This window comes from Heptranchias perlo, chromosome 9 (genome assembly GCF_035084215.1).
Source record: "Heptranchias perlo isolate sHepPer1 chromosome 9, sHepPer1.hap1, whole genome shotgun sequence".
Classification (NCBI taxonomy): domain Eukaryota; kingdom Metazoa; phylum Chordata; class Chondrichthyes; order Hexanchiformes; family Hexanchidae; genus Heptranchias; species Heptranchias perlo.
In genome coordinates, this window is record NC_090333.1 from 6,050,133 (window position 1) to 6,077,293 (window position 27,161).

Consider the following 27,161-nt stretch of genomic DNA (forward strand, 5'->3'; position numbering starts at 1 on the left):
AGCTGACCGTGTGCAAATTGGCTGTCGCTTTTCCTACCTTTACAACAGTGATTACGCTTCATGAGTACTTCATTGGCTGTGAACAACAATAACAACTTGCATTTATATAGTGCCTTTAATGTAGTAAAACGTCCCAGGACGCTTCACAAGAGCGATTATCAAACAAAATTTGACATTGAGCCACATAAGGAGATATTAGGACAGGTAACTAAAAGCTCGGTCAAAGAGGTAGTTTTTTTTTATTCGGTCATTCGATGTGGGCATCACTGGCAAGGTCAGCATTTATTGCCCATCCCTAATTGCCCTTGAGAAGGTGGTGGTGAGCCGCCTTCTTGAACCGCTGCAGTCCGTGTGGTGAAGGTTCTCCCACAGTGCTGTTAGGTGGGGAGTTCCAGGATTTTGACACAGCGACGATGAAGTCACGGTGATATATTTCCAAGTCGGGATGTTGTGTGACTTGAAGGGGAACGTGCAGGTGGTGTTGTTCCCATGTGCCTGATGCCCTTTTCCTTCCAGGTGGTAGAGTTCGGGGGTTTGGGAGGTGCTGTCGAAGAAGCCTTGGTGAGTTGCTGCTGTGCATCCTGTCGATGGTACATACTGCAGCCACAGTGATGAAGGGAGTGAATGTTTAGGGTGGTGGATGGGGTGGCAATCAAACGGGTTACTTTGTCCTGGATGGTGTCGAGCTTCTTGAGTGTTGTTGGAGCTGCACTCATCCAGGCAAGTGGAGATTATTCCATCACACTCCTGCCTCGTGTCTTGGAGATGGTGGAAAGGCTTTGGGGAGTCAGAAGGTGAGTCACTCGCTGGAGTGTCTTCAAGGAGGAGAGAGAGGGAGAGAGGCAAAAAGGCTGAGGGAGGGAATTCCAGAGCTTAAGGCCGAGGCAGCTGAAGGCATGGCCGCCAGTGGTGGAGCGATTAAAATCGGGGATGCGCAAGAGTCCAGAATTGGAGGAACTCAGAGTTATCGGAGGGTTGTACAGCTGGAGGCAGTTACAGAGATAGGGAGGGGAGAGGCCATGGTGGGATTTGAAACAAGGATGATTGTAAAGGTAGGAAACGCGGCAGCCAATTTGCGCACAGTAAGCTCCCGCAAACAGCAATAAAATAAATGACCAAATAATCTGGTTTACATTTCGTTGTTGGTTGAGGGATAGATTTTAAATTTGAGGTTTCGGTGGACTGGGAGCCAATGTAGGTCAACGAGCACAGGTGTGATTGGTGAATGTGACTTGGTGTGAGTTAGGATACGGGCAGTAGAGTTCTGGATGAGCTCAAGGTTTTGGAAGGTGGAAGATGAGAGGCCGGTGGGGGAGCATTGGAATAGTCAAGTCTTGAGGTATCAAAGGCATGGATGAGGATTTCAGCAGCAGATGAGCTGAGGCAGGGTCGGAGAAGACAATGTTATGGAGGTGGATGTAGGCAGTCTTGGTGATGGAGAGGATTTGTGGTCAGAAGCTCATATCAGGGTCAAATAGGACTCCAAGTTTGCAAACGGTCTGGTTCAGCCTCAAACTGTGGTCATGGAGAGGGATGAAGCACTTTGAGACATTCTGAGGTCATGAAAGGCACTAAAAAATGCAAGTTCATTCTTTTTCCTTTATTAGTTACTCTGTTTGCTGTTGGCCAAGACTTGGAGGAAGGGGGAGAAGAGAACGTCCCTTTAAATGTTGCATTTCAGAGTATGAAGATTGTAACAACATTTCACGATTGCCACATCCACCAACACAGAGAGAGAGAGAGAGAGAGAGAGACTCAGGAGGTGTCATCATCAGTCACATCCGGGTGGATTTCAATAAATGATCTTGCTGCATCTGGTGGATCTTCATATCGGGCAGAGCTCAGGCGGAGAGGATGCGCTGGAGTTTGGAATTGGCGCAGGCCCTGGTCGTGCTCGTGCTGTGGGTCTGCTGCGGCTCCGGGACTGGCTGCCCGTGTTCGGATCGGGCTCTGTGCGAACCCGTGACCGTGGAGCATGAGTTCGAGGTGGGTGTTCGGGGCTTGGGGTGGGTGTTCGGGGGCTGGGGGTGTGTGTTCGGGTCCGGGGGTGGGTGTTCGTGGGTCGTGGGTGGGTGTTCGGGGGCCGTGGGTGGGTGTTCGGGGGCCGGGGTTGGGTGTTCTGGGGCCGGGGGTGGATGTTCGGGGGCCGGGGTTGGGTGTTCGGGGGCCGGGGGTGGGGGCCCCCGCTCATGGGCTTGTTTACCACGGTGGGTGGTGTTTGTTAAAATATTGGAGCCAAAGGCGCCTGGGGAGTGAGGTGAATTTAAAGGTCACGGGCTGGGCTGAGTTGGGTTGGGGACAAGGGCTGGGCTGAGTTGGGTTGGGGGCACGGATTGGGCTGAGTTGGGCTGAGTTGGGTTGAGAGGCACAGCCTTTGTTGGAATTGGGGCACGGGCTGGGCTGGGGGCCGGCGGTGGAACAGAGAGCTCCAGCCTGGAGCATGGGTGAGAGATGAGCTGCAGAGGGGTCGTTGATATGGTCCAAATGTCAGGAACAGTCTGAGGGGTGTGGGTCAGGGTGAGGGACAGGTGGAGCTATTGGGATGGGGGTAGTAGGGGGAGGAATGTCCGATTATTGTTGAAATGCAAAGTGTCTCATATCATAATCCGTATGTTAAAGTGTTAATGTTGGTAAAGTTACAGTTTGTATAAAATAAGACCAACCGTAGTATTGAGCAGTGCAAAGATATTTTAACAAGTGCAGTATTCATAAAATGTGTTTTTTAAAATATTTCTCCAATGTGCAGAGTCTTAAATGATGTGTGATCTAACTCCTGCAGTGTGTCTGTCTAATACCATGGTTGAGGTCACCGGTTTGCGGTTTTCACAGAATATCGATTCCCAAAACACCAGTTAAAAATCCTGGAATCTCATGTGATAAAAATGACATTTGACTTTTTCACTCATTGTAAAACTGGGACCTTGGCCACGATTAAACTGAATACAACGTAACAGATCTTTAAAAAAATACATTGGTTGCAAAATGACTCTGTAACTGCTGACTGTATTGATGAGGTCAGTATTTACTTCATAGCAATGTTACTAAGTGGGCAGTGTGGCAGCAACAAGAGCACCACCAATATAACCTGCAGGCTCGATGTGTTCATTCTGCTTTTATCCCACTTCCCCCACCTTCCCACGAACAAAACATTCTTCTGACAGATGGGTGGGATAAAAGTTTCCTCTGTCTGTTGGTTCCAAGAATGAATAAACTTGAATTTATGGAGCACCTCATGTCCTCAGGATGTCCCAAAGAACTTCACATGAAATGAATCACTTTTTGAAGTGTTGTCGGCAAACTCAGCGGCAATTTTCTTTTATTCGTTCATGGGATGTGGGCATCGCTGACAAGGCCAGCATTTATTGCCCATCCCTAATTGCCCTTGAGAAGGTGGTGGTGAGCCGCCTTCTTGAACCACTGCCGTCCGTGTGGTGAAGGTTCTCCCACAGTGCTGTTCGGTCGGGAGTTCCATCATTTTGACCCAGCGATGATGAAGGAATGGCGATATATTTCCAAGTTGGGATGGTGTGTGACTTGGAGGGGAACGTGCATGTGGTGTTGTTCCCATGTGACTGCTGCCCTTGTCCTTCTAGGTGGTAGAGGTCATGGGTTTGTGTGGTGCTGTCGAAGAATCCTTGGTGAGTTGCTACAGTGCATCCTGTGGATGGTACACACTGCAGCCACTGTGCGCCGGTGGTGAAGGGAGTGAATGTTTAGGGTGATGGATGGGGTACCAATGAAGCGGGCTGCTTTGTCCTGGATGGTGTGGAGTTCTTGAGTGTTGTTGGAGCTGCACTCATCCAGGCAAGTGGAGAGTATTCCATCAAACTCCTGACTCGTGCCTGGTAGATGGTGGAAAGGCTTTGGGGACTCAGGAGGTGAGTCACTCGCCACAGAATACCCAGCCTCTGACTTGCTCTTGTAGCCACAGAAATTATGTCACTGGTCCAGTTAAGTTTCTGGTTAATGGTGACCCCCAGGATGTTGATGGTGGGGGGATTCAGCGATGGTAATGCCGTTGAATGTCAAGGGAAGGTGGTTGGACTCTCTCTTGTTGGAGATGGTCATTGCCTGGCACTTATCCGGCACACATGTTACTTGCCACTTATCAGCCCAAGCCTTGATGTTGTCCAGGTCTTGCTGCATGCGGGCACGGACTGCTTCATTATCTGAAGGGTTGCGAATGGAACTGAACACTGTGCAATCATCAGTGAACATCCCCATTTCTGAACTTATGATGGAGGGAAGGTCATTGATGAAGCAGCTGAAGATGGTTGGGCCTTGAACACTGCCCTGAGGAACTCCTGCAGCAATGTCTTGGGGCTGAGATGATTGGCCTCCAAAAACCACTACCACCTTCCTTTGTGCAAGGTATGACTCCAGCCACTGGATAGTTTTCCCACAGTGCTGTTGGGAAGGGAGTTCCAGGATTTTGACCCAGCGACGATGAAGGAACGGCGAGATATTTCCAAGTCAGGATGGTGTGTGACTTGGAGGGGAACGTGCAGGTGGTGTTGTTCCCATGTGCCTGCTGCCCTTGTCCTTCCAGCTGGTAGAGGTTGCTGTTTTGGTGGGTGCTGTCGAAGAAGCCGTGGCGAGTTGCTTCAGTGCATCCTGTGGATGGTACACACTGCAGCCACTGTGCGCCGGTGGTGAAGGGAGTGAATGTTTAGGGTGGTGGATGGGGTGCCAATCAAGCTTTACCTTGGATGGTGTCAAGCTCCTTGAGTGTTGTTGGAGCTGCACTCATCCAAGCAAGTGGAGAGTATTCCATCACACTCCTGAGTTGTGCCTTCCAGATGGTGGAAAGGCTTTGGGGAGTCAGGAGGCGAGTCACTCGCCACAGAATTCCCAGCCTCTGACCTGCTCTCGTGGCCACAGTATTTATATGGCTGGTCCAGTTAAGTTTCTGGTCAATGGTGACCCCCAGGATGTTGATGGTGGGGGATTCGGTGATGGTAATGCCGTTGAATGTCAAGGGGAGGTGGTTAGACTCTCTCTTGTTGGTGATGGTCATTGCCTGTCACTTATCTGGCACGAATGTTACTTGCCACTTATGAGCCCAAGCCTGGATGTTGTTCAGGTCTTGCTGCATGAGGGCTCAGACTGTTTCATTATTTGAGGGGTTGCGAATGGAACTGAACACTGTGCAATCATCAGTGAACATCCTCATTTCTGACCTTATGATGGAGGGAAGGTCATTGATGAAGCAGTTGAAGATGGTTGAGCCTAGGACACTGCCCTGAGGAACTCCTGCAGCAGTGACCTGGGGCTGAGATGATTGGCCTCCAACAACCACTAACATCTTCCTTTGTGCTAGGTATGACTCAAGCCACTGAAGAGTTTCCCCCTGATTCCCATTGACTTCAATTTTCTCGGGCTCCTTGGTGCCACACTCGGTCAAATGCTGCCTTGATGTCAAGAGCAGTCACTCTCACCTCACCTCTGGAATTCAGCTCTTTTGTCCATGTTTGGACCAAGGCTGTAATGAGATCTGGAACTGAGTACTCCTGGTGGGAACCAAACTGAGCATCGGTGAGCAAGATTTGGTGAGTAAGTGTCGTTTGATAGCATTGTCGAAGACACTTTCCATCACTTTGCTAATGATTGAGAGTGGACTCATGGGACAGTAATTGACTGGATTGGATTTGTCCTGCTTTTTGTGGACAGGGCATACCTGAGCAATTTTCCACATTGTTGGACAGATGCCAGTGTTGTAGCTGTACTGGAACAGTTTGGCAGGAGGCGTCGTTAGTCCTGGAGCACGAGTCTTCAGCACTACAGTCGGGATGTTGTCGGGGTCCTTAGCCTTTGATGTATCCAATGCACTCAGCTGTTTCTTGATGTCACGTGGAGTGAATCGAATTAGCTGAAGACTGACTTCTGTGATGGTGGGGATATCAGGAGGAGGCCGAGATGGATCATCTGCTCGGCACTTCTGGCTGAAGATGGTTGCAAACGCTTCAGCCTTGTCTTTTGCACTCACGTGCTGGTCTCTGCCATTATTGAGGATGGGGATGTTTACAGAGCCTCCTCCTCCCATCAGTTGTTTAATTGTCCACCACCATTCACGACTGGATGTGGCAAGACTGCAGAGCTTTGATCTGATCCGTTGGTTGTTGTGGAATCACTTAGCTCTGTGTATAGCATGTTGCTTCTGCTGTTTAGCATGCATGTAGTCCTGTGTTGTAGCTTCATCCAGTTGGCAACTCATTTTTAGGTACGCCTGGTACTGCTCCTGACATGCTCTTCTGCACTCCTCAATGAATCAGGGTAGATCCCCTGGCTTGTTGGTAATGGTAGAGAGTGGAATATGCCGGGCTATGAGGTTACAGATTGTGCTGGAATACATTTCTGCTGATTTGTGCAGAGCAAGGTCCCACAAACAGCAAGTTGCATGAATGAACAGTTAATGTGTTTCTGCTGATGTTGGTTGAGAGAAAAGTGTTGGCCAGGACACCAAGAGAACTCCCTGCTCTTCAATATTGCCAGCGGTCTATTAGATCCCCTTTAACATCTCATCCAAAAGACAACCCCTCCAACAATGCAGCACTCTCTCATTACTGCACAAAAGTGCCAGCTTGGATGATGCATGTTTGATAGTCTCAGTCCAAATCAAAGGGCCCAAATCACAAAACTGTGATGAACTAAACTGCAGCACTAAACAGGCAGTCTCATTTGAGAACACAGGATGGTTGGTGTGGGAAATGGAAAAATGTCACACTGGTGCAGTATGGGCTGTTTCTCTTTCTCGGGAACTATATTCTGATCTAGTCTTGCTGGTCTCATGGTAGAAATGCTTGATTTGACACCAGATACCTGAAATGGAATTTTTTAAACTGTAACTATAAAGTCCCTTGTAAAATTAGTTTATTTAGTTAAAGTTGTCCTTTTGAAGTGTATTGAGCACCAACACTTGGAATGGAGTATTGGGATGTGAGCTCCTTTTCCTCATGTTGTTCAGTTCCTCTCACCTGCACTATTGTGGAGATGGAAGTTCTGAGAGGTTGTTCCTCTTTAGCATATTCTTTTCTCTGGTGGCTGCGTTGAGATTGACATTGCTGGTAACCTGAGAATCAGTTCACCAGCCGTTCCCTACCCCGTAACCTGGGGAAATGATAATGGGCCAAATTTTACTCTAACAGGTCATCTAACGGTGCTTGCCGTTACTTGGACCTGCCCTTGCACGTTTTTGAGTGGCAAGTTGCTGAAAGTGTGAACTGATAACGGGGCAGTGAGTGAAACAGGGCATTTGGGAGCTGAGTGAACAGGGCAAGAAACAGGGTATCTCCTCAACCAATGAGATTGAAGGATTGTGAAATTAACAGCGCAAGGGTTGAGAAGGAAGTGTAAATTAGAGTGGGCGAATTCAATGTCAAATCAGGTACAGAAAGAGAAATAAAGAGAGGAAAAGAAAGATTGGATTAAAAGAGAGAGAAAAAAGCGAGTGAATGGGGAAGTAAAAAAAAGTTTTAATTTTAAAATTGCCATTTTTAAAATCTCCAACAGCAATTAAATCCTGAAGGAATGAGACTCCACTCTTGTAATAGTTAATTTTCAGTGCCAGAGATCTTGATTGCCGATAATGAACACATTCACCGTCGTTAAAAAGGTACTTAGACTGGAATGGAAAAGACGTAACTTTCCATGGCGAGTTTAGTTTGAATCTCCTGCGCAAATACATGAACTTTACGTCGTTCAATGCATTTTAACGGTGAGCAAGATAGCGAGATGCTGTTTTCGTGAAGCTAACAGCGGAGCAGCCCAACTCGGTCAGCAACTTGTGGATGTTTGAGTTTAACTGCGTATCTGCCCCTCGCCTGAAGTTGCTGTACCATTTACGCATAAATAAAACGAGCCCCATTCGCCTCACCGTTATTTTGTCAACAAAATCTGGGCCATTGATTGTGAAAATATATATTTTTAAATGGCAGTTTTCTGCCCTTCATTACTGCAATTGACTGCTTTATTTTGTACTAGGTCTTTGTCTTTGATGTTGGAGGAAAGGATTGGAAGTATTATGACTGGTCTAAGGTCACGACTGTTGCAGCCTTTGGACCTTACGATCCTGAGCTTTTGTGTTATGCTCATGCGAATCAAGTTCGAGTTGTCCTGAGAGGTAAATAATTTTATCACAGAAAAAATAAATGTCCTTCTGTCTTCTAATGCAAGCTGTATTATTGAGAACCACATAAAAGGACATTCAGTGCACAGCCTTGAATTGCTATTTTTGACATTACAGTGCTGAAATTCCCCTCCAGCTCCGGTACAGCTCTCGCAAATTATTCTACATTCCATCTATAGCATATGAAAAATCTTACATCCACACACACACCTCCTGTCAACAAAACCTTACTTTCTGTTCTCAAGTTTTTCAATCTTTTGTGGCAACTTTTTCCATTTATAAATTCCTCTGTCCACATTTATAATGGGAACTGTCTCCGTAAACTTGATGCACTGTAATTACATCCTCCCCACCAGTGGTGGCACTGTAGCACCTCTGTTTTGCATCTTTCAGCTCAAATTGCCATTTAAATAAAAATTACAATTGATCAAAGTATTATATTAAATATTAGGACAAAATTCATGATTTCACAATGGGGACTGAGTTACATCTGAACACCCTGGTTGAATTATCCCCCACACTCTAATCCTGTTTCGTCTGAATACTGCACAAGTCTGGACTCTCTTTGTCCATTGCCATGGGAGATTGACTGGTGATGTATTTTTATTCTACTTTTCACCTCCCAAACTTGCTGGGTTTGTGAGCACTGAGCGGGAGTCTTCTGATCTAGGAGTAGGGGAGGGGGAGAATTCTGAGGAGGGAGATTGTGGGATCCAGCAAGGACTCAGGAGATGATCAGGGATTGCTGGGATCTGGCAGTATTGGGGAGATGAGGGAATGGAGGGTCTAACATGTCTTGTTGGGGAGGAGTGGGTTCTAATGGAATGTGACCCAAACTGCTATTGACATCTTTGGAAGCATCAGTCCCTCATCCCTCACATGTTCCTGCAAGTGAGGTGCCCGAACCACCGCTTCCCTCATTGTCGCACTATTCCGATCTTCTGTACTTGCCTTGAGCATTTAAGCAGTAATGTTTGGTTAAGAAAGCCGTAAGGAGCGCAAACAAACATTGGGGTTCATTTCTGGAGGAAAATAATTCACAGCAGAGATGTTATGTTCATCTTGTATCAGTCCTTGGTTAGAAAACACTGAGAGTACTGTGCACAGTTCTGGTCTCCATACTACAAAAAGATACCGAAGTTCTGGAGAAAGTGCAAAAAGGATTTACAAGGATGATATCAGAACTGAGAGAGTTTCGCTATCAGGAAAGACTGAACAGGCTGGGGCTCTTTTCTCTGGAAAAGAGAAAACGTGATCTGATGGAGGTCTTTAAAATTATGAATTGGCAAGATGTAACGAGTGCCACAGGAATCAGTGTCCTAGTACATGAATCACAAAAAGTTAATATGCAGAAACAGCAAGTGATTAGGAAGGCAAATGGAATATTGTCATTTATTGCAAGGGGAATGGAATATAAAAGCAGAGATGTTTTGCTACAGTTGTGCAGGGCATTGGTGAGACCACATCTCGAATACTGTGTGCAGTTTTGGTCTTCTTATTTAAGAAAGGAAATAATTGCTTGGAGGTAGTTCAGAGAAGGTTCACTCGACTGATTCCTCAGATGAGGGGGTTATCTTTTGAGGAAAGGTTGGATAAGTTGGGCCTGCATACACTGGAATTTAGAAGAATGAGAGGTTATCTTATTGAAACATACAAGATCCTGAGGGGACTAGAAGGGTAGATGATGAGAGGAGGTTTCCCTTTGTGGGAGATACTGGAACTAGGGGCCACCAGTTTAAAAATAATGGGTCTCCCATTTAAGATGGAGGTGAGGAGGAATTTTTTCTCTCAGAGGGTCCTGAATCTGTGGAACTCCCTTGCCAGAGAGCAGTGGAGGCAGGGTCATTGAATATTTCGAAGGCCGAGTTAGATCGACTCCTGATTAACAAGGGAGTCAAAGGTTATAGTCAGTAGACAGGTAAGTGGGGTTGAGGTCACAATCAGATCAATCATGATCTTACCAAATAGCAGAGCAGGCTCGAGGGGCCGAATGGCCGACTCCTGCTCTCGTATGTTCATATGTTTGTAATTTTCCATTTGTGGGCGAGTCCAAAACTAGAGGTAATCCAAATCTATAAGATAGTCATTAATAAATCCAATAGGGAATTCAGGAAAAACTTCTTTAGTCAGTGAGTGGTGAGAATGTGGAACTTGCTACCACATAGAGTGGCTGATGCAAATGGCATGGATGCATTTAAGGGGAAGCTGCAGAAGTATATGAGGGAGAAGGATATGTCCAGGCTTTGGAGACAGGCTGAGGCCTTCAAATAAAAACTTCACTTGTCTTCAATGTCTTCACTTGAAGCAAAGACACCAAAAGTAAATTAGGTGAATAAATAAAAACATGTTATTGTGAAATGTCATTTTTTGAATTTGTATTTTATTTTAGGAACTCTTATTTTATAAATTAAATATTGCAGTTACTGAGGAAAAACATGGTCCATGAAAAACAGTTTCAGCTGCAGGCAGAGAAATCTGTTCCACACCATCACTTGGTGGCCGTAGTGTGGAACTGCATCACCACAGGCCACATTATGGGCAAAATCCAATTACAAAGGAGACAGGACGGGCGTCACTGGATGTGAACACAATTAAAATAGAAAAACAAAATACACCGTTGACACAGAACTTTTGAATAGAAAGATGACAGGACATACTGTTTTTAATAACCTATAAATAGATCGGTGGAACTTTTATTCCCTGGCACAGCAGCAGTCTGCCACTGATGCCAGGATTTAGAATGAAGAATGCAGTTTAATGAAAGCCCGACCCAATTGTGTCCAGAGCCCAGCACACACGCTCCATTCTTCCGACTCTGGGCGACTGAGATTTCTCCTCTTCCACCATCAATGGCAGAACCTTCAGCTGTTACTGTCTTGAACTCCAGATTCTTCTTCTTCAACTTCTTTGTCTTGCTATTTCTCTTCCTATCTTCAAAAGCCTCATCAAAACCGACCTGTTTGACTGTGCCTTTGGTCACTTCCCTCAAGTGTCAGCTTAGCTCAGTGGTAGCACTGTGTCTCTCCTCCTGGGTCAGAAGATTTTGGGTTTACTCCAGGACGTGACACATAAGTGCAGTACTGAGGGAATGCTGCATTGCCAGAGGTGCTGTGTTTCAGATGAGACCTTAAACAAAGGCTCCACCTGCCTGTTCAGGTGGATGTAAAAGACCCCATTGGCACAATTTGAAGAAGAGCGAGTTCATCTGGTGTCCTGGACAACATTCATCCCTCAACCTACATCAACAAAACAGATTAACTGGCCATTTATCTAATTTCCTATTTGTGGGGCCTTGCTGGGCACAAATTAGCGACCACATCTCCTTACAAAACAACAGTGATTACGTTTCCAAAATAATTAATTGGCTATGAAGCATTTAAGGACATCATGAGGATGTGAAAGGCACTGTGTAAATGTAAATTCTCGCTATATCTTCCTCTACTACTTCCGACTTGATGTTGGCAGTTCTGTCCTGTAAAGTGTCTTTGGACACAATGTTCTGTGAATGATGCTCTGTAAATGCTCTGTAAATCGACCTCCATCTGAACTTGCAGCACTCCGTTCTCTCAGTTCCAACCTTGACATTGTCATTAAACCTGCTGACAAGGGCGGCTCTATTGTAGTTTGGTGAACAGACCTCTACCTCGCAGAGGCTGAATGGCAACTCTCCAACACCTCCTCCTATCTCCCCCTGGACCATGACCCCACCGCTGAACATCAAGTCATACTTTCCCAGACTATGACTAACCTCATCTCCTCTGGGGATCTTCCCCCCATGGCCTCCAACCTCATAGTCCCCCAACTCTACACAACCCACTTCTACCTACTCCCCAAGATCCACAAACTGGACTGCCCCGGTCGACCAATTGTTTCAGCCTGTTCTTGCCCCACGGAATTTATTTCTTCCTCTTCCAATGCCCTCCGTAACTTTAACAGTTTCCAGTTTCCCGGCCCTATCCATCTCCTTTTCACCCTGGATGCCCAGTCCCTCTACACCTCCATCCCTCACCAGGTCGGCTTGCGGGCCCTCCGCTGCTTCCTTGAACGGAGACCCAATCAGTCCCCATCCACCACCACCCTCCTCAGCCTGGCTGAACTTGTTCTTACGTTGAACAACTTCTCCTTTGAATCCACTCACTTCCTCTAAATAAAAGGTGTTGCTATGGGAACTCATACGGGGGCTGGCTATGCCTGCCTTTTTGTCGGATATGTGGAATACTTTTGTTCCAGTCCCACTCAGGACCCCTCCCTCACCTCTTTTTCCGGTACATTGATGACTGTATCGGTGTTGTTTCCTGCTCCCGCCCTGAACTGGAATATTTAATCAACTTTGCTTCCAATTTCCAACCTTCTCCTGCCTTCACATGGTCCATCTCTTTCCCTTCCTCGACTTCTCTATCTCCATTTCTGGGGATAGGCTGTCAACCAACATCTATTTTAAGCCCACTGACTCCCACAGCTACCTTGATTACCTCTCACCACACTTCCTGTAAGGACTCTATTCATTCTCCTGGTTTCTCCGTCTCTGTTGCATCTGTTCTGACGATGCCACCTTCCACATCAGTGCTTCCGATAATTCTTCCTTTTTCCTCAACCGAGGATTCCCCTCCACTGTAGTTAATGGCCCTCGACCATGTCCATCCCATTTCCCGTACTTCTGCCCTCACCCCTTCCCCTCCCTCCCAGAACCATGATAGGGTCCCCCTTGTCCTTACCTTTCACCCCTACTAGCCTCCACATTCAATGTATCATCCTCTGCCATTTCCACCACCTCCAGCGTGATCCCACCACCAAACACATCTTCAACTGCCCCCCCTTTCAGCATTCTGAAGGGACCATTCCCTCTGCGACACCCTGGTCCCCTCTTCCATCATCCCCAAAACCCACTCCCCTTCCCACGGCACCTTCCCGTGCGAGCGCAGGAGATGCAACACCTGCACTTTCACCTCCTCCCTTCCCACCGTCCAGGGCCCCAAACACTCCTTCCAGGTGAAACAGCGATTTACTTGTACTTCTTTCAATTGAGTTCTCCATGGAGCAGAGAAGGTTGAGAGAAGATTTGATTGAAGCGTTCAAAATCCTGAAGAGTTTAGATAAAGTAAACAAACAGAAACTGTTGCCATTGGCAGAAGGGTCAAGAACCAAAGGACACAGATTTAAGATGATTGGCAAAAGAACCGAAGGCGACATGAGAAAAAGCTTTTTTACGCAGCGAGTCGTTATGATCTGGAACCCTCTGCCTGAAAGGATGGTGGAAGCAGATTCAATCATGGCTTTCAAAAAGGAATTGGATAAATACTTGAAGGGAATCATTTGCAGGGCTACGAGGAAAAAGCAGGGAAATGGGACTAACTGGATTGCTCTTTCAATGAGCCGGCACAGGCTCGATGGACTGAATGGCCTCCTTCTGTACTATAACCATTCTATGATTCCATGATTGTATAGTGTACTGTATTTGCTGCTCATGATGCAGTCTCCTCTACACTGGGGAGACCAAACGCATGTTGGGTGATCGCTTTGCTGAACACTTCCGCTCAGTCCGCAAACGTGACTCTGACCTTCCGGTCGCTTTCCTCTTTAATTCTCTGTCCCACTCCCACTCTGACCTCTCTGTCCTCGGCCCCTTACACTGTTCCAATGAAGTTCATGGAATGATACAGCACAGGAGGAGGCCCTTCAGCCCATCGTGTCTGTGCCGGCTCTTTGAAAGAGCTATCCAATTAGTCCCACTCCCTTGCCCCAAGTCACAAATGCAAAATTTTATGACCAGCTGCCAGTGATTTTAATTCTCCTCTAATGTCACTCCTCCATTAATTAGACCTCTAACCTCTGAATACATGAGTCTGTCAAATTAATCAAAGTCAAGCATCACCTTTTAATCTCAAATCAATGGCAGCGGCAAAGACCACAGAGAAAATGAAATGAAAAAAAAATTCTAATTCGAAGCATCCAAAATTTTCTACGCAAATCAAGCTTCTGAATTAGATCATGTAATTCAGTAATAAAAGAAATAACTAGTTTATCCTTCCACATCTGCATATGAAATATATCATGAAAACAGAATTGATACAGAATTTGTCCAGATGCTGTCAACGTCAACTTAGCAAAAGAGATAGAGAGAGACAGAGTGAGGCAGCGAGAGAGCGAGCGAGCGAGACAGACAGAGAGCGAGCGAGCCAGACAGAGAGCGAGCGAGTGAGCCAGACAGACAGGGAGCAAGCGAGCGAGCGAGCCAGCCAGACAGAGAGCGAGTGAGCGGGTGAGACAGAGAGCAAGCGAGCAAGCGAGCCAGACAAGAGAGCGAGCCAGCCAGACCGACAGAAAGCAAGTGAGCCAGCCAGACAGACAGACAGAGAGTGAGTGAGCAAGCCAGTCAGGCAGAAAGTTAGAGAGCGAGCGAGCCAGCCTGCCAGCAAGCCAGAGAGCGAGCGAGCCGGCGAGCCAGCCAGACAGAGAGCGAGCCAGACAGAGAGCGAGCCAGACAGAGAGCGAGCGAGCCAGAGGAACAGCACCTCACCTTTCGACTCGGCACCTTACAACCTTTCAGACTCAAGAGTGATTTCAATAACTTCAGATCATAACCACTCCTCCCATTTTTTCGGACAACAGGAGCTGGTGTTGGTTCTGCTGTTACCAGTTACCGTTCCTCGAGACCCATCTTTTGTTTCTTCACCTGTCCCATTCCCACCCTCCTTGACTTGCACCATCATCCCTTTTGTCATTTAATCTCTCTTGCCCTCCACCCATCACAGACCTTCCCTTTTGTTCTTTTGTCCCCTCCCCTTCCTTCCCCACCCCCCCTTTCTCTGCCTCTGTACTTGCTTAAAAACTGTTCAATCTCGAACTTCTTCCAGTTCTGAGGAAAGGTCATCGACCTGAAACATTAACTCTGTTTCTCTCTCCACAGATGTTGCCCGGATTGCTGAGTATTTTCAGCATTTTCTGTTTTTATTTCTGTATAAATGGACATTGTTTGTTCACCAGGAGTTCCAACATACGAAGACATTATGGACAGAAATCACCAAAGAAAATGGATCAATCACAGAGTCAACTCTGTAAAAAGACAATTTATGGATGGAATCAATTTGGACCTGAAGTTTTCTGCTGAAAATAATTCTGTCACCAAATTGTGGATATCTCAACTGGTTGCCGAAACTACGGAGATGTTCAACAATTTAATACCTGGGTCTCAGGTAAAGGAGCCGTTATTTATTAAATGGGGATAAGCAATTTAGTTTCTACTTAATTGTAAAGACCATTGATATTTTTCTGGATAAGTGAATTGAAATCATGATTTTTAGCTGCTGTTTATCAGTGCATCATCTTGTTCCAAAGCTGCTTTGACCATTGCTGAGGTTAGAAATTTTAGATTGAATCAGTTTAAACTGAATATGCAGCAAACTTGATGCTGCACCACTTGTAGCCCAGAATGATACAAGTGTCTTGAGGCCCGGCTTCCCGGACCAGCATTGTTCGAACTGTAATTTTCACATCGGTTCTTAGAATGTTACAGCACAGAAGGAGGCCATTCGGCCCATCGTGCCTGTGCCGGCTCTTTGAAAGAGCGATCTAATTCGTCCCACTCCCCTGCTCTTTCCCCATAGCCCTGCAATTGTTTCCCTTCAAGTATTTATCCAATGCCCTTTTGAAAGTTACCATTGAATCTGCTTCCACCACCCTTTCAGGCAGTGCATTCCAGATCATAACAAATCACTGCGTAAAAAAAAAATCCTCATCTCACCTCAGGCTCTTTTGCCAATTACCTTAAATCTGTGTCCTCTGGTCACTGACCCTCCTGCCACTGGGAAGGTTTTCTCCTTATTTACTGTCAAAACCCTTCTTAAGGGGAAGAAAAACTTGGATTAATGTAGAGCCCTAAAACATCCTTCAGAAATGTCCCACAGTTTACATCCAAGGAGTTACTTTGAAATAAAGGGACCATTAAGTGGCCAAAAAAGAAATCACTCACTGCATTATTATTGGGTAATGTTTGAAGGAGACTTTTATTGTTGAGAAGTTTGCACATGACAGCCCTCTGGGTTAGAGATTTCCAAAGATTCACAACCTTGTGCTGATTGTCCAAGTTTGCTGATGACACAAAGCGAGGTGGGAAAGTAAGCTGTCAGGAGGATAAAAGGCTCCAATATTAGTGTGGAGGGGAGATGGTAGTGGTGGGGGGGTCGGGGGTGTGAATGGGCGCGTGGGTAACCCGACCAATAAAAGATGTCCGTTTCCCACGCGATCGCAATTCAATTGGTGCCACTTAATGTGGCTTACGGATTTGCCGTCGGAAAGCTGCGCAGCGGGCGGACTGCGCACTTCCATCACGGGCTGTCAGCTGGAGGAGCTCGATTCAAAGGGCCATTGCACCAAAGGCTTTTGCTGGAGCAAAGATCCTGAAACCACAATGGAGCAGCACAGGGGCAAGGCTGCTCCAAGGTTCAATGGTGCCTCACTCCAGGAGGAAGTGCCCTGCCTCTGCCATCAAGAAGGCCGGGCTCAAGGTGGCAGAGGAGGTCACCAGCAGCAGCAACAGTGGGTGTATGTGTAGTTGTAGGACTGTTTTGTGCAGGGAGGAGTGGTGAGGCTGATGATGTTACTCGTCCTCGGATGTAGTGGTGAATGGAGCCATGGCACTCCCCATCCTGATGGTGTGAGTTTGAGGCGGTCCGAATAGTTGTTCAATATGTGTGAACAGGAGAACTGTGAGTGGAAAGTAAGAATTTTCAGTGAAAACACAAAGATCTCGCAGCCAAAAGTTTGTGTGAAAGAACTCACCTTTTATCCCCATCTGTCAAACAAGAATTTGAATGTCCAATAGGACAACCCTCTCATCCCAGGAATTAATCCAGTAAACCTTCGCTGCACCGCCTCGAAGGCAAGTGCATCTTTCCTTCGATAAAGAGACCAAAACTGTACGCAGTACTCCAAGTGAGGTCTCACCAGAGCCCTGTACAATCGTAGTAAGACTTCCTTACTTTTGTACTCCAACACCCTTGCAATAAAGGCAAACATTCCATTTGACTTCCGAATTGCTTGCAGTACCTGCGTGCTAACTTTTTGTGTTTCTTGTACGAGGACACCCAAGTCTCTCTGAACACAAACATTTAATAGTTTCTCAACATTTAAAAATATTCTGTTTTTCTGTTCTTCCTACCAAAGTGAATAACCTCACATTTCCCCACACTGTACGCCATCTTGGATCACTATTATACTCTCTGGAGTTCAGAAGAGTGAGAGATGATCTCATTGAAACATATAAGATTATGAGGGGACTTATGAGGTTGTTTCCCATGGCTGGAGAGTCCAGAACTAGGGGCATTGTCGCAGGGTAAGGGGTCGGCCATTTAAGACTGAGATGAGCAGGAATTTTTTCATTCAGAGGGTTGTGAATCTTTGGAATTCCAGAGGGCTGTAGATGCTGAGTTGTTGAGTATATTCAAGGCTGAGATAGATCGATTTTTGGACTCTCGGGGGAATCAAGGGATATGGGGATTGAGCAGGAAAGTGGATTTGAGGTCAAAGATCAGCCACGATCTGTTTGAATGGCGGAGCAGGCTCAAGGTGCAATGTGGCCTACTCCTGCTTCTGTTTCTTATGATGTGGAGATGCCGGTGATGGACTGGGGTTGACAATTGTAAACAATTTTACAACACCAAGTTATAGTCCAGCAATTTTATTTTAAATTCACAAGCTTTCGGAGGCTTCCTCCTTCCTCAGGTGAACGTTGTTGGAAATGAAATCCTCGAAATGAAATCGCATTTATAAATCACAGAACAATGCTTGGCGATTACAGACAGTTTTTTCAACTGCCCGTTGCCAAGGCAATCAGTGTGCAGACAGACAGGTGTTACCTGCAAGGTCTCCGAATATAGAAATCACCAAAAAAAAACAAAAAAAAAACTGAGATAGAGAGGTAGAAACATAGAAAAGACAGCAACTGACCCGTTATATTAAAAACAGATAACATTTGTTCGCTGGTGGGGTAACGTGCAGCGTGACATGAACCCAAGATCCCGGTTGAGGCCGTCCTCATGGGTGCGGAACTTGACTATCAATTTCTACTCGACGATTTTGCGTTGTCGTGTGTCTCGAAGGCCGCCTTGGAGTACGCTTACCCGAAGGTCGGTGGCTGAATGTCCTTGACTGCTGAAGTGTTCCCCGACTGGGAGGGAACCCTCCTGTTTGGTGATTGTTGCGCGGTGTCCGTTCATCCGTTGTCGCAGCTTCTGCATGGTCTCGCCAATGTATCATGCTCTGGGGCATCCTTTCCTGCAACGTATGAGGTAGACAACATTGGCCAAGTCACAGGAGTATGAACCATGCACCTGGTGGGTGGTGTCCTCTCGTGTGATGGTGGTATCTGTGTCGATGATCTGGCATGTCTTGCAGAGGTTACCGTGGCAGGGTTGTGTGGTGTCGTGGACGCTGTTCTCTTGAAAGCTAGGTAATTTGCTGCGAACGATGGTCTGTTTGAGGTTGGGTGGCTGTTTAAAGGAGAGTAGTGGAGGTGTGGGGATGGCCATAGCGAGGTGTTCGTCGTCATTGATGAGATGTTGAAGGCTGCGGAGAACATGGCGTAGTTTCTCCGCTCCGGGGAAGTACTGGACGACAAAGGGTACTCTGTTGGTTGCGTCCCGTGTTAGTCTCCTGAGGAGGTCTATGCGATTTTTCGCTGTGGCCCGTCGGAACTGTCGATCGATGAGTCGAGCGTCATATCCCGTTCTTACTAGCGTCATATCCCGTTCTTCCAGATTCTGTTTCTTATGTTCCTATGTTCTTAGAACTTGTTAACTCAGATTGCAGTGATTTAATTCTTGACCTTCGGCCCGACAGTCAAATAGCCTGCCAGCACTCAATGTCTGGCCTCGTGCAAACAAACTTTGGGCACTTTGACTCGGTATTGGAGTGGGGCTGGCCCTTTTGGGACTGCAGTTTGGTCACAACTTAATGCCTTTTGAAGAGGAGGAGAGAAAACTGACAGAAAATTGGAGGAAGAAGGTGAGTGAGCAGTGGGGAATTGAACCTGATTAATATTTGATAACCGAGGATCCTATTAATTCTAACTCACTATTTGCCCCAACTTTATCCTGTTCCTTTTTATACAGTCATGAACACTGTCGAACTCCTAACCTGTTAAATTCACAGCTCCCATGGACCATGTGCGAGTGCATATAAAAACCATATAACTACTAGTGATATCCAACATAAGGTATGAGATGAAACTAACTTCTTCTTGTTACTCTTTGGCCCTTAGGTCACATTTAACGTGCCTTGGTCTCCAGACTGCATTGATGGCCGATGCTATGACTTTTTGAGAATTGCAAATTCCTGTGACTTTTTATTTGTGATGTCCTATGATATGCAGAGTCAAATGTGGGACATTTGCTTTTCAAAGCCAAATGCTCCCTATTACCAGACTTTATCAGGTATGTACAATAAGACCATCTGGTTCAGGGTCTACCTGCCCGATATCAATGTGAATCTAGGACCCTCATTATTATTTTCCCCATTTAGGTTACTCCGCTTATATCAATCTGGGTATTGATTCCAGAAAGCTTGTGCTGGGAGTTCCATGGTATGGTTATGACTATACTTGCAGGCAGTTGTTTGAGGTAAGGTGTTGTCATTATCTGGCTTTCAGATATCCTAATTATTGAGAATTAACTTTAGTAAACCGTTGCCTTGTTGCTGTGCAAACTATCCCATTGATTCCCTTTTCTGAGGAAATTATTTGTTTGCATTGCACAAGAAATGAGAGTGAAGTCAGTTCACCTGAAACTCATCCCTCTCGAGATTGTAAAGCTTATGTTTCTCTAATTGTCCCTCATAGCCTTTGCACTTCGAGATCAGTCATGCTGTTACTGCATTTTTGAAATTACCAAAGTAACTCTATTCACAAGTATTATTTTTTTCATCCTTTCGTACTTTTCAGGGTGGTAGGTGTGTATTGGAAAAGATTGCTACCCGAGGTGCCCCTTGCAGTGGTGCAGCTGGACGTCAGGTCCCATACAAAGAGATCGTACAGCACGTGCACAAATCAATTACTGGCAGATATTGGGATGATGAGCAGAAAGCCCCGTATTATATCTACATGGTAAGACTATCAATCAAAACACAATGGAGAGTTGTGCATTGTCCATTCTTTGCAGAATGCAAACATTGCAGTGTTTCACGATTCAATATTCTCTGTGTACAGGATTCAGCAAAGTTCAGAATGTACAGTTTATACAGTAGAAAATGTGTGTAGTTGGAGAATAGCCAAGAAAATTGGAGTTGACATACAAAGCACCAAATCAATTCCGAGCTGTGGTCTTTTCAAATAGATCACTTTACACAACCCATATTGACCCTCCTGTGAAAATTAGCGATTGTTTGGTTCGTGAAATGTGTGCCCCTGTCTCCCATTTGATGATCAATTTGACACAAAAGATTGACGGTAGCGTGCCCTGTACATAAGAAAACTGCACAGTAGCAAATACCACACACTCTCGACCTACTGTATTCTACCTAGTCACATGTCTAATTGACATTGGCCAAATCTTGCTGAGATACTTGATGCACTGCAGTCAAAGGCTGTGATGCTTGAGCTTTCAGCAGTAACATTTAAATCGTGTTTTCCACCTTTCGATTGCAATATTTTGTTACTTTGAGTAATTTGAAAAGATTATTTTGAAATGATAGAATGTTCCACATTGAGTTAAATCAGACCTTGGTTTATCCTATTTATTTTTGAAAATTGTTTTCTCTGGAGGCCAATGCTAACTCTGACTTGCAAGTCATCTATCTCTTTCTATTTTCCCCCAAATCATTTTTTCCCCAATCGAACACCATAATCTTTTGCCTTGTTGCATCTGAATTGACATCTGGACTGTGCATTGGATTTTTCTAAGTTGCTGTACTGAGGGAGTGCTGCACTGTCGGAGGTGCCATCTTTCAGATGACACGCTAAACTGAGATCCCGTCTGCGCTTTAAATGTGTGTCTTATGTTCATATGTTGCACAGCATCCAGATGAGTTAATTGATTTGAGTGTTAAAAAAGATGGACTGGGATTTTCTTGGAGCTGCAGGGGCACAATTTCAAAATTTGCAGATGGCCCAAAACTTGGAAGTGTAGTGAACAGTGAGGAGGTTAGTTATAGACTTCAAGAGGACATAGACAGGCTGGTGGAATGGGCGGACACGTGGCAGCTGAAATTCAACGCAGAAAAGTGTGAAGTCACACATTTCAGTCGGAAGAACAAGGTGAGGCAATATAAACTATGGGATGCAGGAAGGGAGAGATCTGGGGGTTGATGAGCACAAATCGTTAAAGGTGGCAGGGCAGGTTGAGAAAGCATACAGGATGCTGGGCTTTATAAATAGAGGCATAGATTACAAAAGCATGGAGGTTATGATGAATACTTATAAAATGCTGGTTCGGCCACAATTGGAGCATTGTGCCAGTTCTGGGCACCGCACTTTCGGAAGGTTGTGAAGGCCATAGAGAGGGTGCAGACGAGATTTATCTGAATGATTCGAGGGATGAGGGACTTCAGTTACGTGCATAGACTGGAGAAGCTGGGGTTATTCTCCTTCGAGCAGAGAAGGTTGAGAGGAGATTTGATAGAGGTGTTCAAAATCATGAAGGGTCTGGACAGAGTAGATAGAGAGAAACTGTTCCCATTGGTGGAGGAGTCAAGAATGAGGACATAGATTTCAGGTGATTGGCAAAAGAACCAAAGGTGATATGAGAAAAAACTTTTTTACACAGCGAGTGGTCGTGGTCTGGAATGCACTGCCTGAAGATGTGGTGGAGCAGATTCAATAGTGGCTTTCAAAAGTGAATTCGATATAATATCGCCGTTCCTTCATCATCGCTGTGTCAAAATCCTGGAACTCCCTACCTACAGCACTGTGGGAGAACATTCACCACACGGACTGCAGCGGTTCAAGAAGGCGGCTCATCACCACCTTCTCAAGGGCAATTAGGGATGGGCAATAAATGCTGGCCTTGCCAGCGATGCCTACATCCCATGAACGAATCAAAATAAACTTTCGAAAGGGAATTTGATAAGTACTTGAAAGGAAAAACTTTCCAGAGCTAAGGGGCTAGGGCGGGGGAATGGGACTAGCTGGATTGGTCTTGCAGGGAGCTGGCACGGACTTGACGGGCCGTATGGCCTCCTTCCGTGTTGTAACCATTCTATGATTCTATGATTCTGCAGCCTCAGCAAAGCTAATCCACTATATTCAGAAATGTGTGCTTGAATGTGAAGCATTGTTTCCGACATAGCTTAATTTTTGATATGAAATCCAACAGTCTGACAGTTTGGGCAATTTGGCTTGAATCTAAGACGGAGATCCTCTTTTTGATGCTTTCCTGTCAGGACACCTGTATTTAAATGTCAAGCCCATGGAGGAACTTCGGCTCATTTTCAAAGCTTCGTTGTTTGAACAGAAAGTTCGTCCACAATGACAAAACGTTGGAATTTTAAAAACAAAATCTCTACACTACAGGTAGGAAATAAAAAGCCGGTGTCAGTAAAAGTTAAAGAATGGCATTTATATTGTGCTTTATCGATTGTCTCTCTGAATCGTCCCAAAGTGCTTCTCACAATAAGTTACTTTGAAGTGCAGTAACATCGTTATATCACTGACTTGAAATTAAGCTGTGGGATGTTAACGGATGAACGCTTAATTCAATCAGTGAACAGTCTCACGATATTTTAATGATGACATTAACCTATTAAATCATTTGTACTCTATCCCACGCTGTCATTTTTAGAACAACATTTTCATTGATTTTTCCAATTTTAGTAATTTAAAGAATTCAAAAAGTTGACATTTATTCAGATTCGATGTTCTGTTATCATAGTGAAGGCTCAGTGGTCAGATTCTTTCTAAAATTAGTTTCTATTTTGATTCCTAATCAGGTGTGATGTGTAAATGTACTCAGACACTTTACAGATTACTTACAGTTCATGTAATTGTAAACAATTTTACAACACCAAGTTATAGTCCAGCAATTTTATTTTAAATTCACAAGCTTTCGGAGACTTCCTCCTTCCTCAGGTAAATGTTCAGGAGCTCCTTGAAGCCTACGCATTTATACATATAGAACAATACATGGTGTTTACAGACTGCCCCTGCAACTGCCCGTTGCCAAGGCAATCACCGTGTTCAGACAGAGAGGTGTCACCTGCAGAACCCCCGAATACACATTCAACAAAAAAACAAACAGGGAAAAAAAACAGAGAAGAAAAACAGAGAGAGGCAGAAACATCCGGAAGGCAGAGAGAGCCAGCAAATGACCCATTATATTAAAAACAGATAACATTTGTTCGCTGGTGGGGTAACGTGTAGCGTGACATGAACCCAAGATCCCGGTTGAGGCCGTCCTCATGGGTGCGGAACTTGGCTATCAATTTCTGCTCGACGATTTTGCGTTGTCGTGTGTCTCGAAGGCCGCCTTGGAGTACGCTTACCCGAAGGTCGGTGGATGAATGTCCATGACTGCTGAAGTGTTCCCCGACTGGGAGGGAACCCTCCTGTTTGGCGATTGTTGCGCGGTGTCCGTTCATCCGTTGTCGCAGCGTCTGCATGGTCTCGCCAATGTACCATGCTCTGGGGCATCCTTTCCTGCAACGTATGAGGTAGACAACGTTGGCCGAGTCACAGGAGTATGAACCATGCACCTGGTGGGTGGTGTCCTCTCGTGTGATGGTGGTATCTGTGTCGATGATCTGGCATGTCTTGCAGAGGTTACCGTGGCAGGGTTGTGTGGTGTCGTGGACGCTGTTCTCCTGAAAGCTAGGTAATTTGCTGCGAACGATGGTCTGTTTGAGGTTGGGTGGCTGTTCATGTAATGTTACAGTGCTTTTCACAATCCGTTTCAACTAAGGTTTGGAACAATCCACCTCTTTACCTTTCTTTTCCTCAGCCCACCTGAGCTCGTCTTTTCATGCAAGCATTTTAAATCGAGCTGCTGAAGATTTTCAGCACTGTGTCTCGAACTGTGCATTGACCTAAACCGCTCGCTCCTATCTGTGTAACTCTCTTTTGTTTTCTTATGGCAGGTTAACAATACTTATCATCTGGTCTGGTATGACGATCCGCAGAGCATTTCAATTAAGTCTGCGATCATGAAGAAATTGAGACTTCGTGGCATAGGCATGTGGAATGGAAATATGCTGAACTACAGTGATGATCATTTCATAGTAAAGCAAACTGAAGACATGTGGAATGCTCTTTGCCCTTTGTGAGGAAAATGGCAACCTTGAACCATCTAACCTTAACATAATGTAATCATTTCATTTTGCAAATAAACTCAGCAAAAAGTGAGCTAGCTTCCAACATTAGAAATTAAAGATAACGCAGATCGAGGGAACAGATTTAAAATTTTATCTAGCTAACGATTTCCAATTCAATGAGAAACAAATGTACTAATGTGATTTGTACCACAAGATCTGGTCGCTTCAGGCATCTTAAGTTGCTAACAAAGTGCGCCAAACCTGTATTGACTATCATAATGCTTAATGATAGTGCAGGCTAAAACTTCTTGCCACTAAATACTTAATATTCAGGGAACAATTCAGCTTTCCCGTTGGGTAATTATGCAGTTCTGACATGCACATGTGTGCTGTCTGTTTTATGCACATTTTAATTCCTGAATGTTCATTTTTATGATTTTTTTGTCTTGGGTTCTCATTTTTAAGAAAGGAGAGAGAGGGAAACCAGGGAATTATAGACCAGTTAGCCTAACATCTGTTGTGGGGAAAATGCTGGAGTCTATAATTAAGGATAGGGTGACTGAACACCTCGAGAATTTTCAGTTAATCAGAGAGAGCCAGCATGGATTTGTGAAAGGTAGGTCGTGCCTGACAAACCTGATTGAATTTATTGAAGAGGTGACTAAAGTAGTGGACAGGGGAATGTCAATGGATGTTATTTATATGCGCTTACAGAAAGCATTTGATAAGGTCCCACATCAGAGACTGTTAGCGAAGATAGAAGCCCATGGAATCGAGGGAAAAGTACGGACTTGGTTCAGAAGTTGGCTGAGCGAAAGGCGACAGAGAGTAGGGATAATGGTAAGGTACTCACATTGGCAGGATGTGACCAGTGGAGTCCCGCAGTGATCTGTCTTGGGGCCTCAATTATTCACAATATTTATCAACGACTTAGATGAAGGCATAGAAAGTCTCATATCTAAGTTTGCCGATGACACAAAGATTGGTGGCATTGTTAGCAGTGTAGATGAAAACATAAAATTACAAAGTGATATTGATAGATTCGGTGAATGGGCAAGACTGTGGCAAATGGAATTCAATGTAGACAAATGTGAGGTCATCCACTTTGGATCAAAAAAGTATAGAACAGGGTACTTTCTAAATGGTAAAAAGTTGAAAACAGTGGATGTCCAAAGGGACTTCGGGGTTCAGGTACATCGATCATTAAAGTGTCATGAACAGGTGCAGAAAATAATCAATAAGGCAAATGGAATGCTGGCCTTTTTATCGAGAGGACTGGAGTACAAGGGGGCAGAAATTATGCTGCAGCTATACAAAACTCTGGTTAGACCGCACCTGGAGTACTGTGAGCAGTTCTGGGCTCCGCACCTTTGGAAGGACATATTGGCCTTGGAGCGAGTGCAGCGTAGGTTTACTAGAATGACACGCGGACTTCAAGGGTTAAGTTACGAGGCTCTAAGCTCTGGAATTCCCTCCCTAGACCTGTCTGCCTCTCCAACTCTCTCACCTCCTTTAAGGTGCTCCTTAAAACCTACCTCTTTGACCAAGCTATTCGTCACCTGTCCTAATATCTCCTTATGTGGCTCAGTGTCAAATTTTGTTTGATAATCGCTCCTGTGAGTACTTTGGGACTTTTTACTACATTAAAGGCACTATATAAATGCAAGTTGTTGTTGTTATTCATAGACAATGAATCACTTTTGTAGTGCAGTCGCTGTTGTAAAGATGGGAAACGCAGAAGCCAATTTGTGCACAGCAAGCTCCCGCAAACAGCAATGAAATAAATGACCAGATCATCTGGATCATGTTTAGTTGTTGGTTGAGGGATCGACGTTGACCAGGACACATTGAGAACTGGTTATTTATCTCACTTGCTGTTTGTTGGACCTCGGCTGTGCGCAAAATTGGTGGCTGCATTTTGCCTGCATAACAACAGTGACTCCACTTCAAAAAGTTATTCATTGGCTGCAAAGTGCCAAGGGCATGAAAGGTGCTATAGAAATGCAAGTTCTTTCTTGAAGGCATTTAGCTCTATTTTAACACAGGCACTAACCCCTTTTAAAATAAGTGGGTGAATATCACAGTTGACTGATGGTCAGAAGAATTCGCTACAAATATGAAGCATTCGTACAATGTTATCAAATTTAATGTACACAAAAGAGAATTGCAGATGAAGAGGCCACTCGGGCCATCCAGAAAACCCTCAAATCCCGACCCCATTATTGCATCCAGTTGCTACTCAAATGAATCCAAGGATTTTGTCCCAGCTACTGGATCTGGGAATCCATTGCCTCTGTTGATCACTCTTTGAACTCCCTGATACCAGTGCTAATCCCTTTTACTTTGCATCTCATTACGAAGGCTGCAGATATGCTGCAGCTACCAGTCTGTGCCCAGTGCGGTACAGAGTCGGCACCCCAAAGTTATATTGAGTTCAGCCGTAAAGGAGTCCTGTGCATGTCTGGATGGATGCTGGTGCAGAGCTCCACTTTCTGCCAGCTAATGTGTAATGATAGGGAGGGAGTGAATGGGAGCTCCTGCTTCTTCCTAACATTAAAAAAATTCCACAGAAAGTTTGAAAAGTTCTCCGGAGTTTTAAAAAGCTGTTTTGCATCAGGCTGAAATTGTAGAGCAGCCGGTACGAACTTAAGCTGGTGCAGGACGGACCCCTGGACTGAGGGAGAGGGGACCGGTGGGGGTCTCACTTTACTTGCTTTAAGTACCGTTGGGAGTCAGATTGCTGGCCTGACATCTGAGTTATGCGACTACTACTGTGGATCTTGCTATCACAAGGAGTAGTTGA

General features: G+C 45.3%; 1 protein-coding gene across 1 annotated transcript in view; it reads left to right on the forward strand.

The window, feature by feature from the left end:
* The first annotated feature begins 1,854 nt into the window (after window positions 1–1,854).
* Window positions 1,855–27,161, forward strand: part of LOC137325607 (di-N-acetylchitobiase-like) — a 40,282-nt gene continuing 14,975 nt past the window's right edge. Inside the window, exons 1-7 of the mRNA XM_067990873.1 lie at window positions 1,855–1,986; window positions 7,981–8,119; window positions 15,110–15,318; window positions 19,383–19,554; window positions 19,643–19,740; window positions 20,061–20,222; window positions 24,185–24,366. Of these exons, the coding sequence (XP_067846974.1) occupies window positions 1,855–1,986; window positions 7,981–8,119; window positions 15,110–15,318; window positions 19,383–19,554; window positions 19,643–19,740; window positions 20,061–20,222; window positions 24,185–24,366 (1,094 nt within the window). The remainder of the gene's footprint in view (window positions 1,987–7,980; window positions 8,120–15,109; window positions 15,319–19,382; window positions 19,555–19,642; window positions 19,741–20,060; window positions 20,223–24,184; window positions 24,367–27,161) is intronic.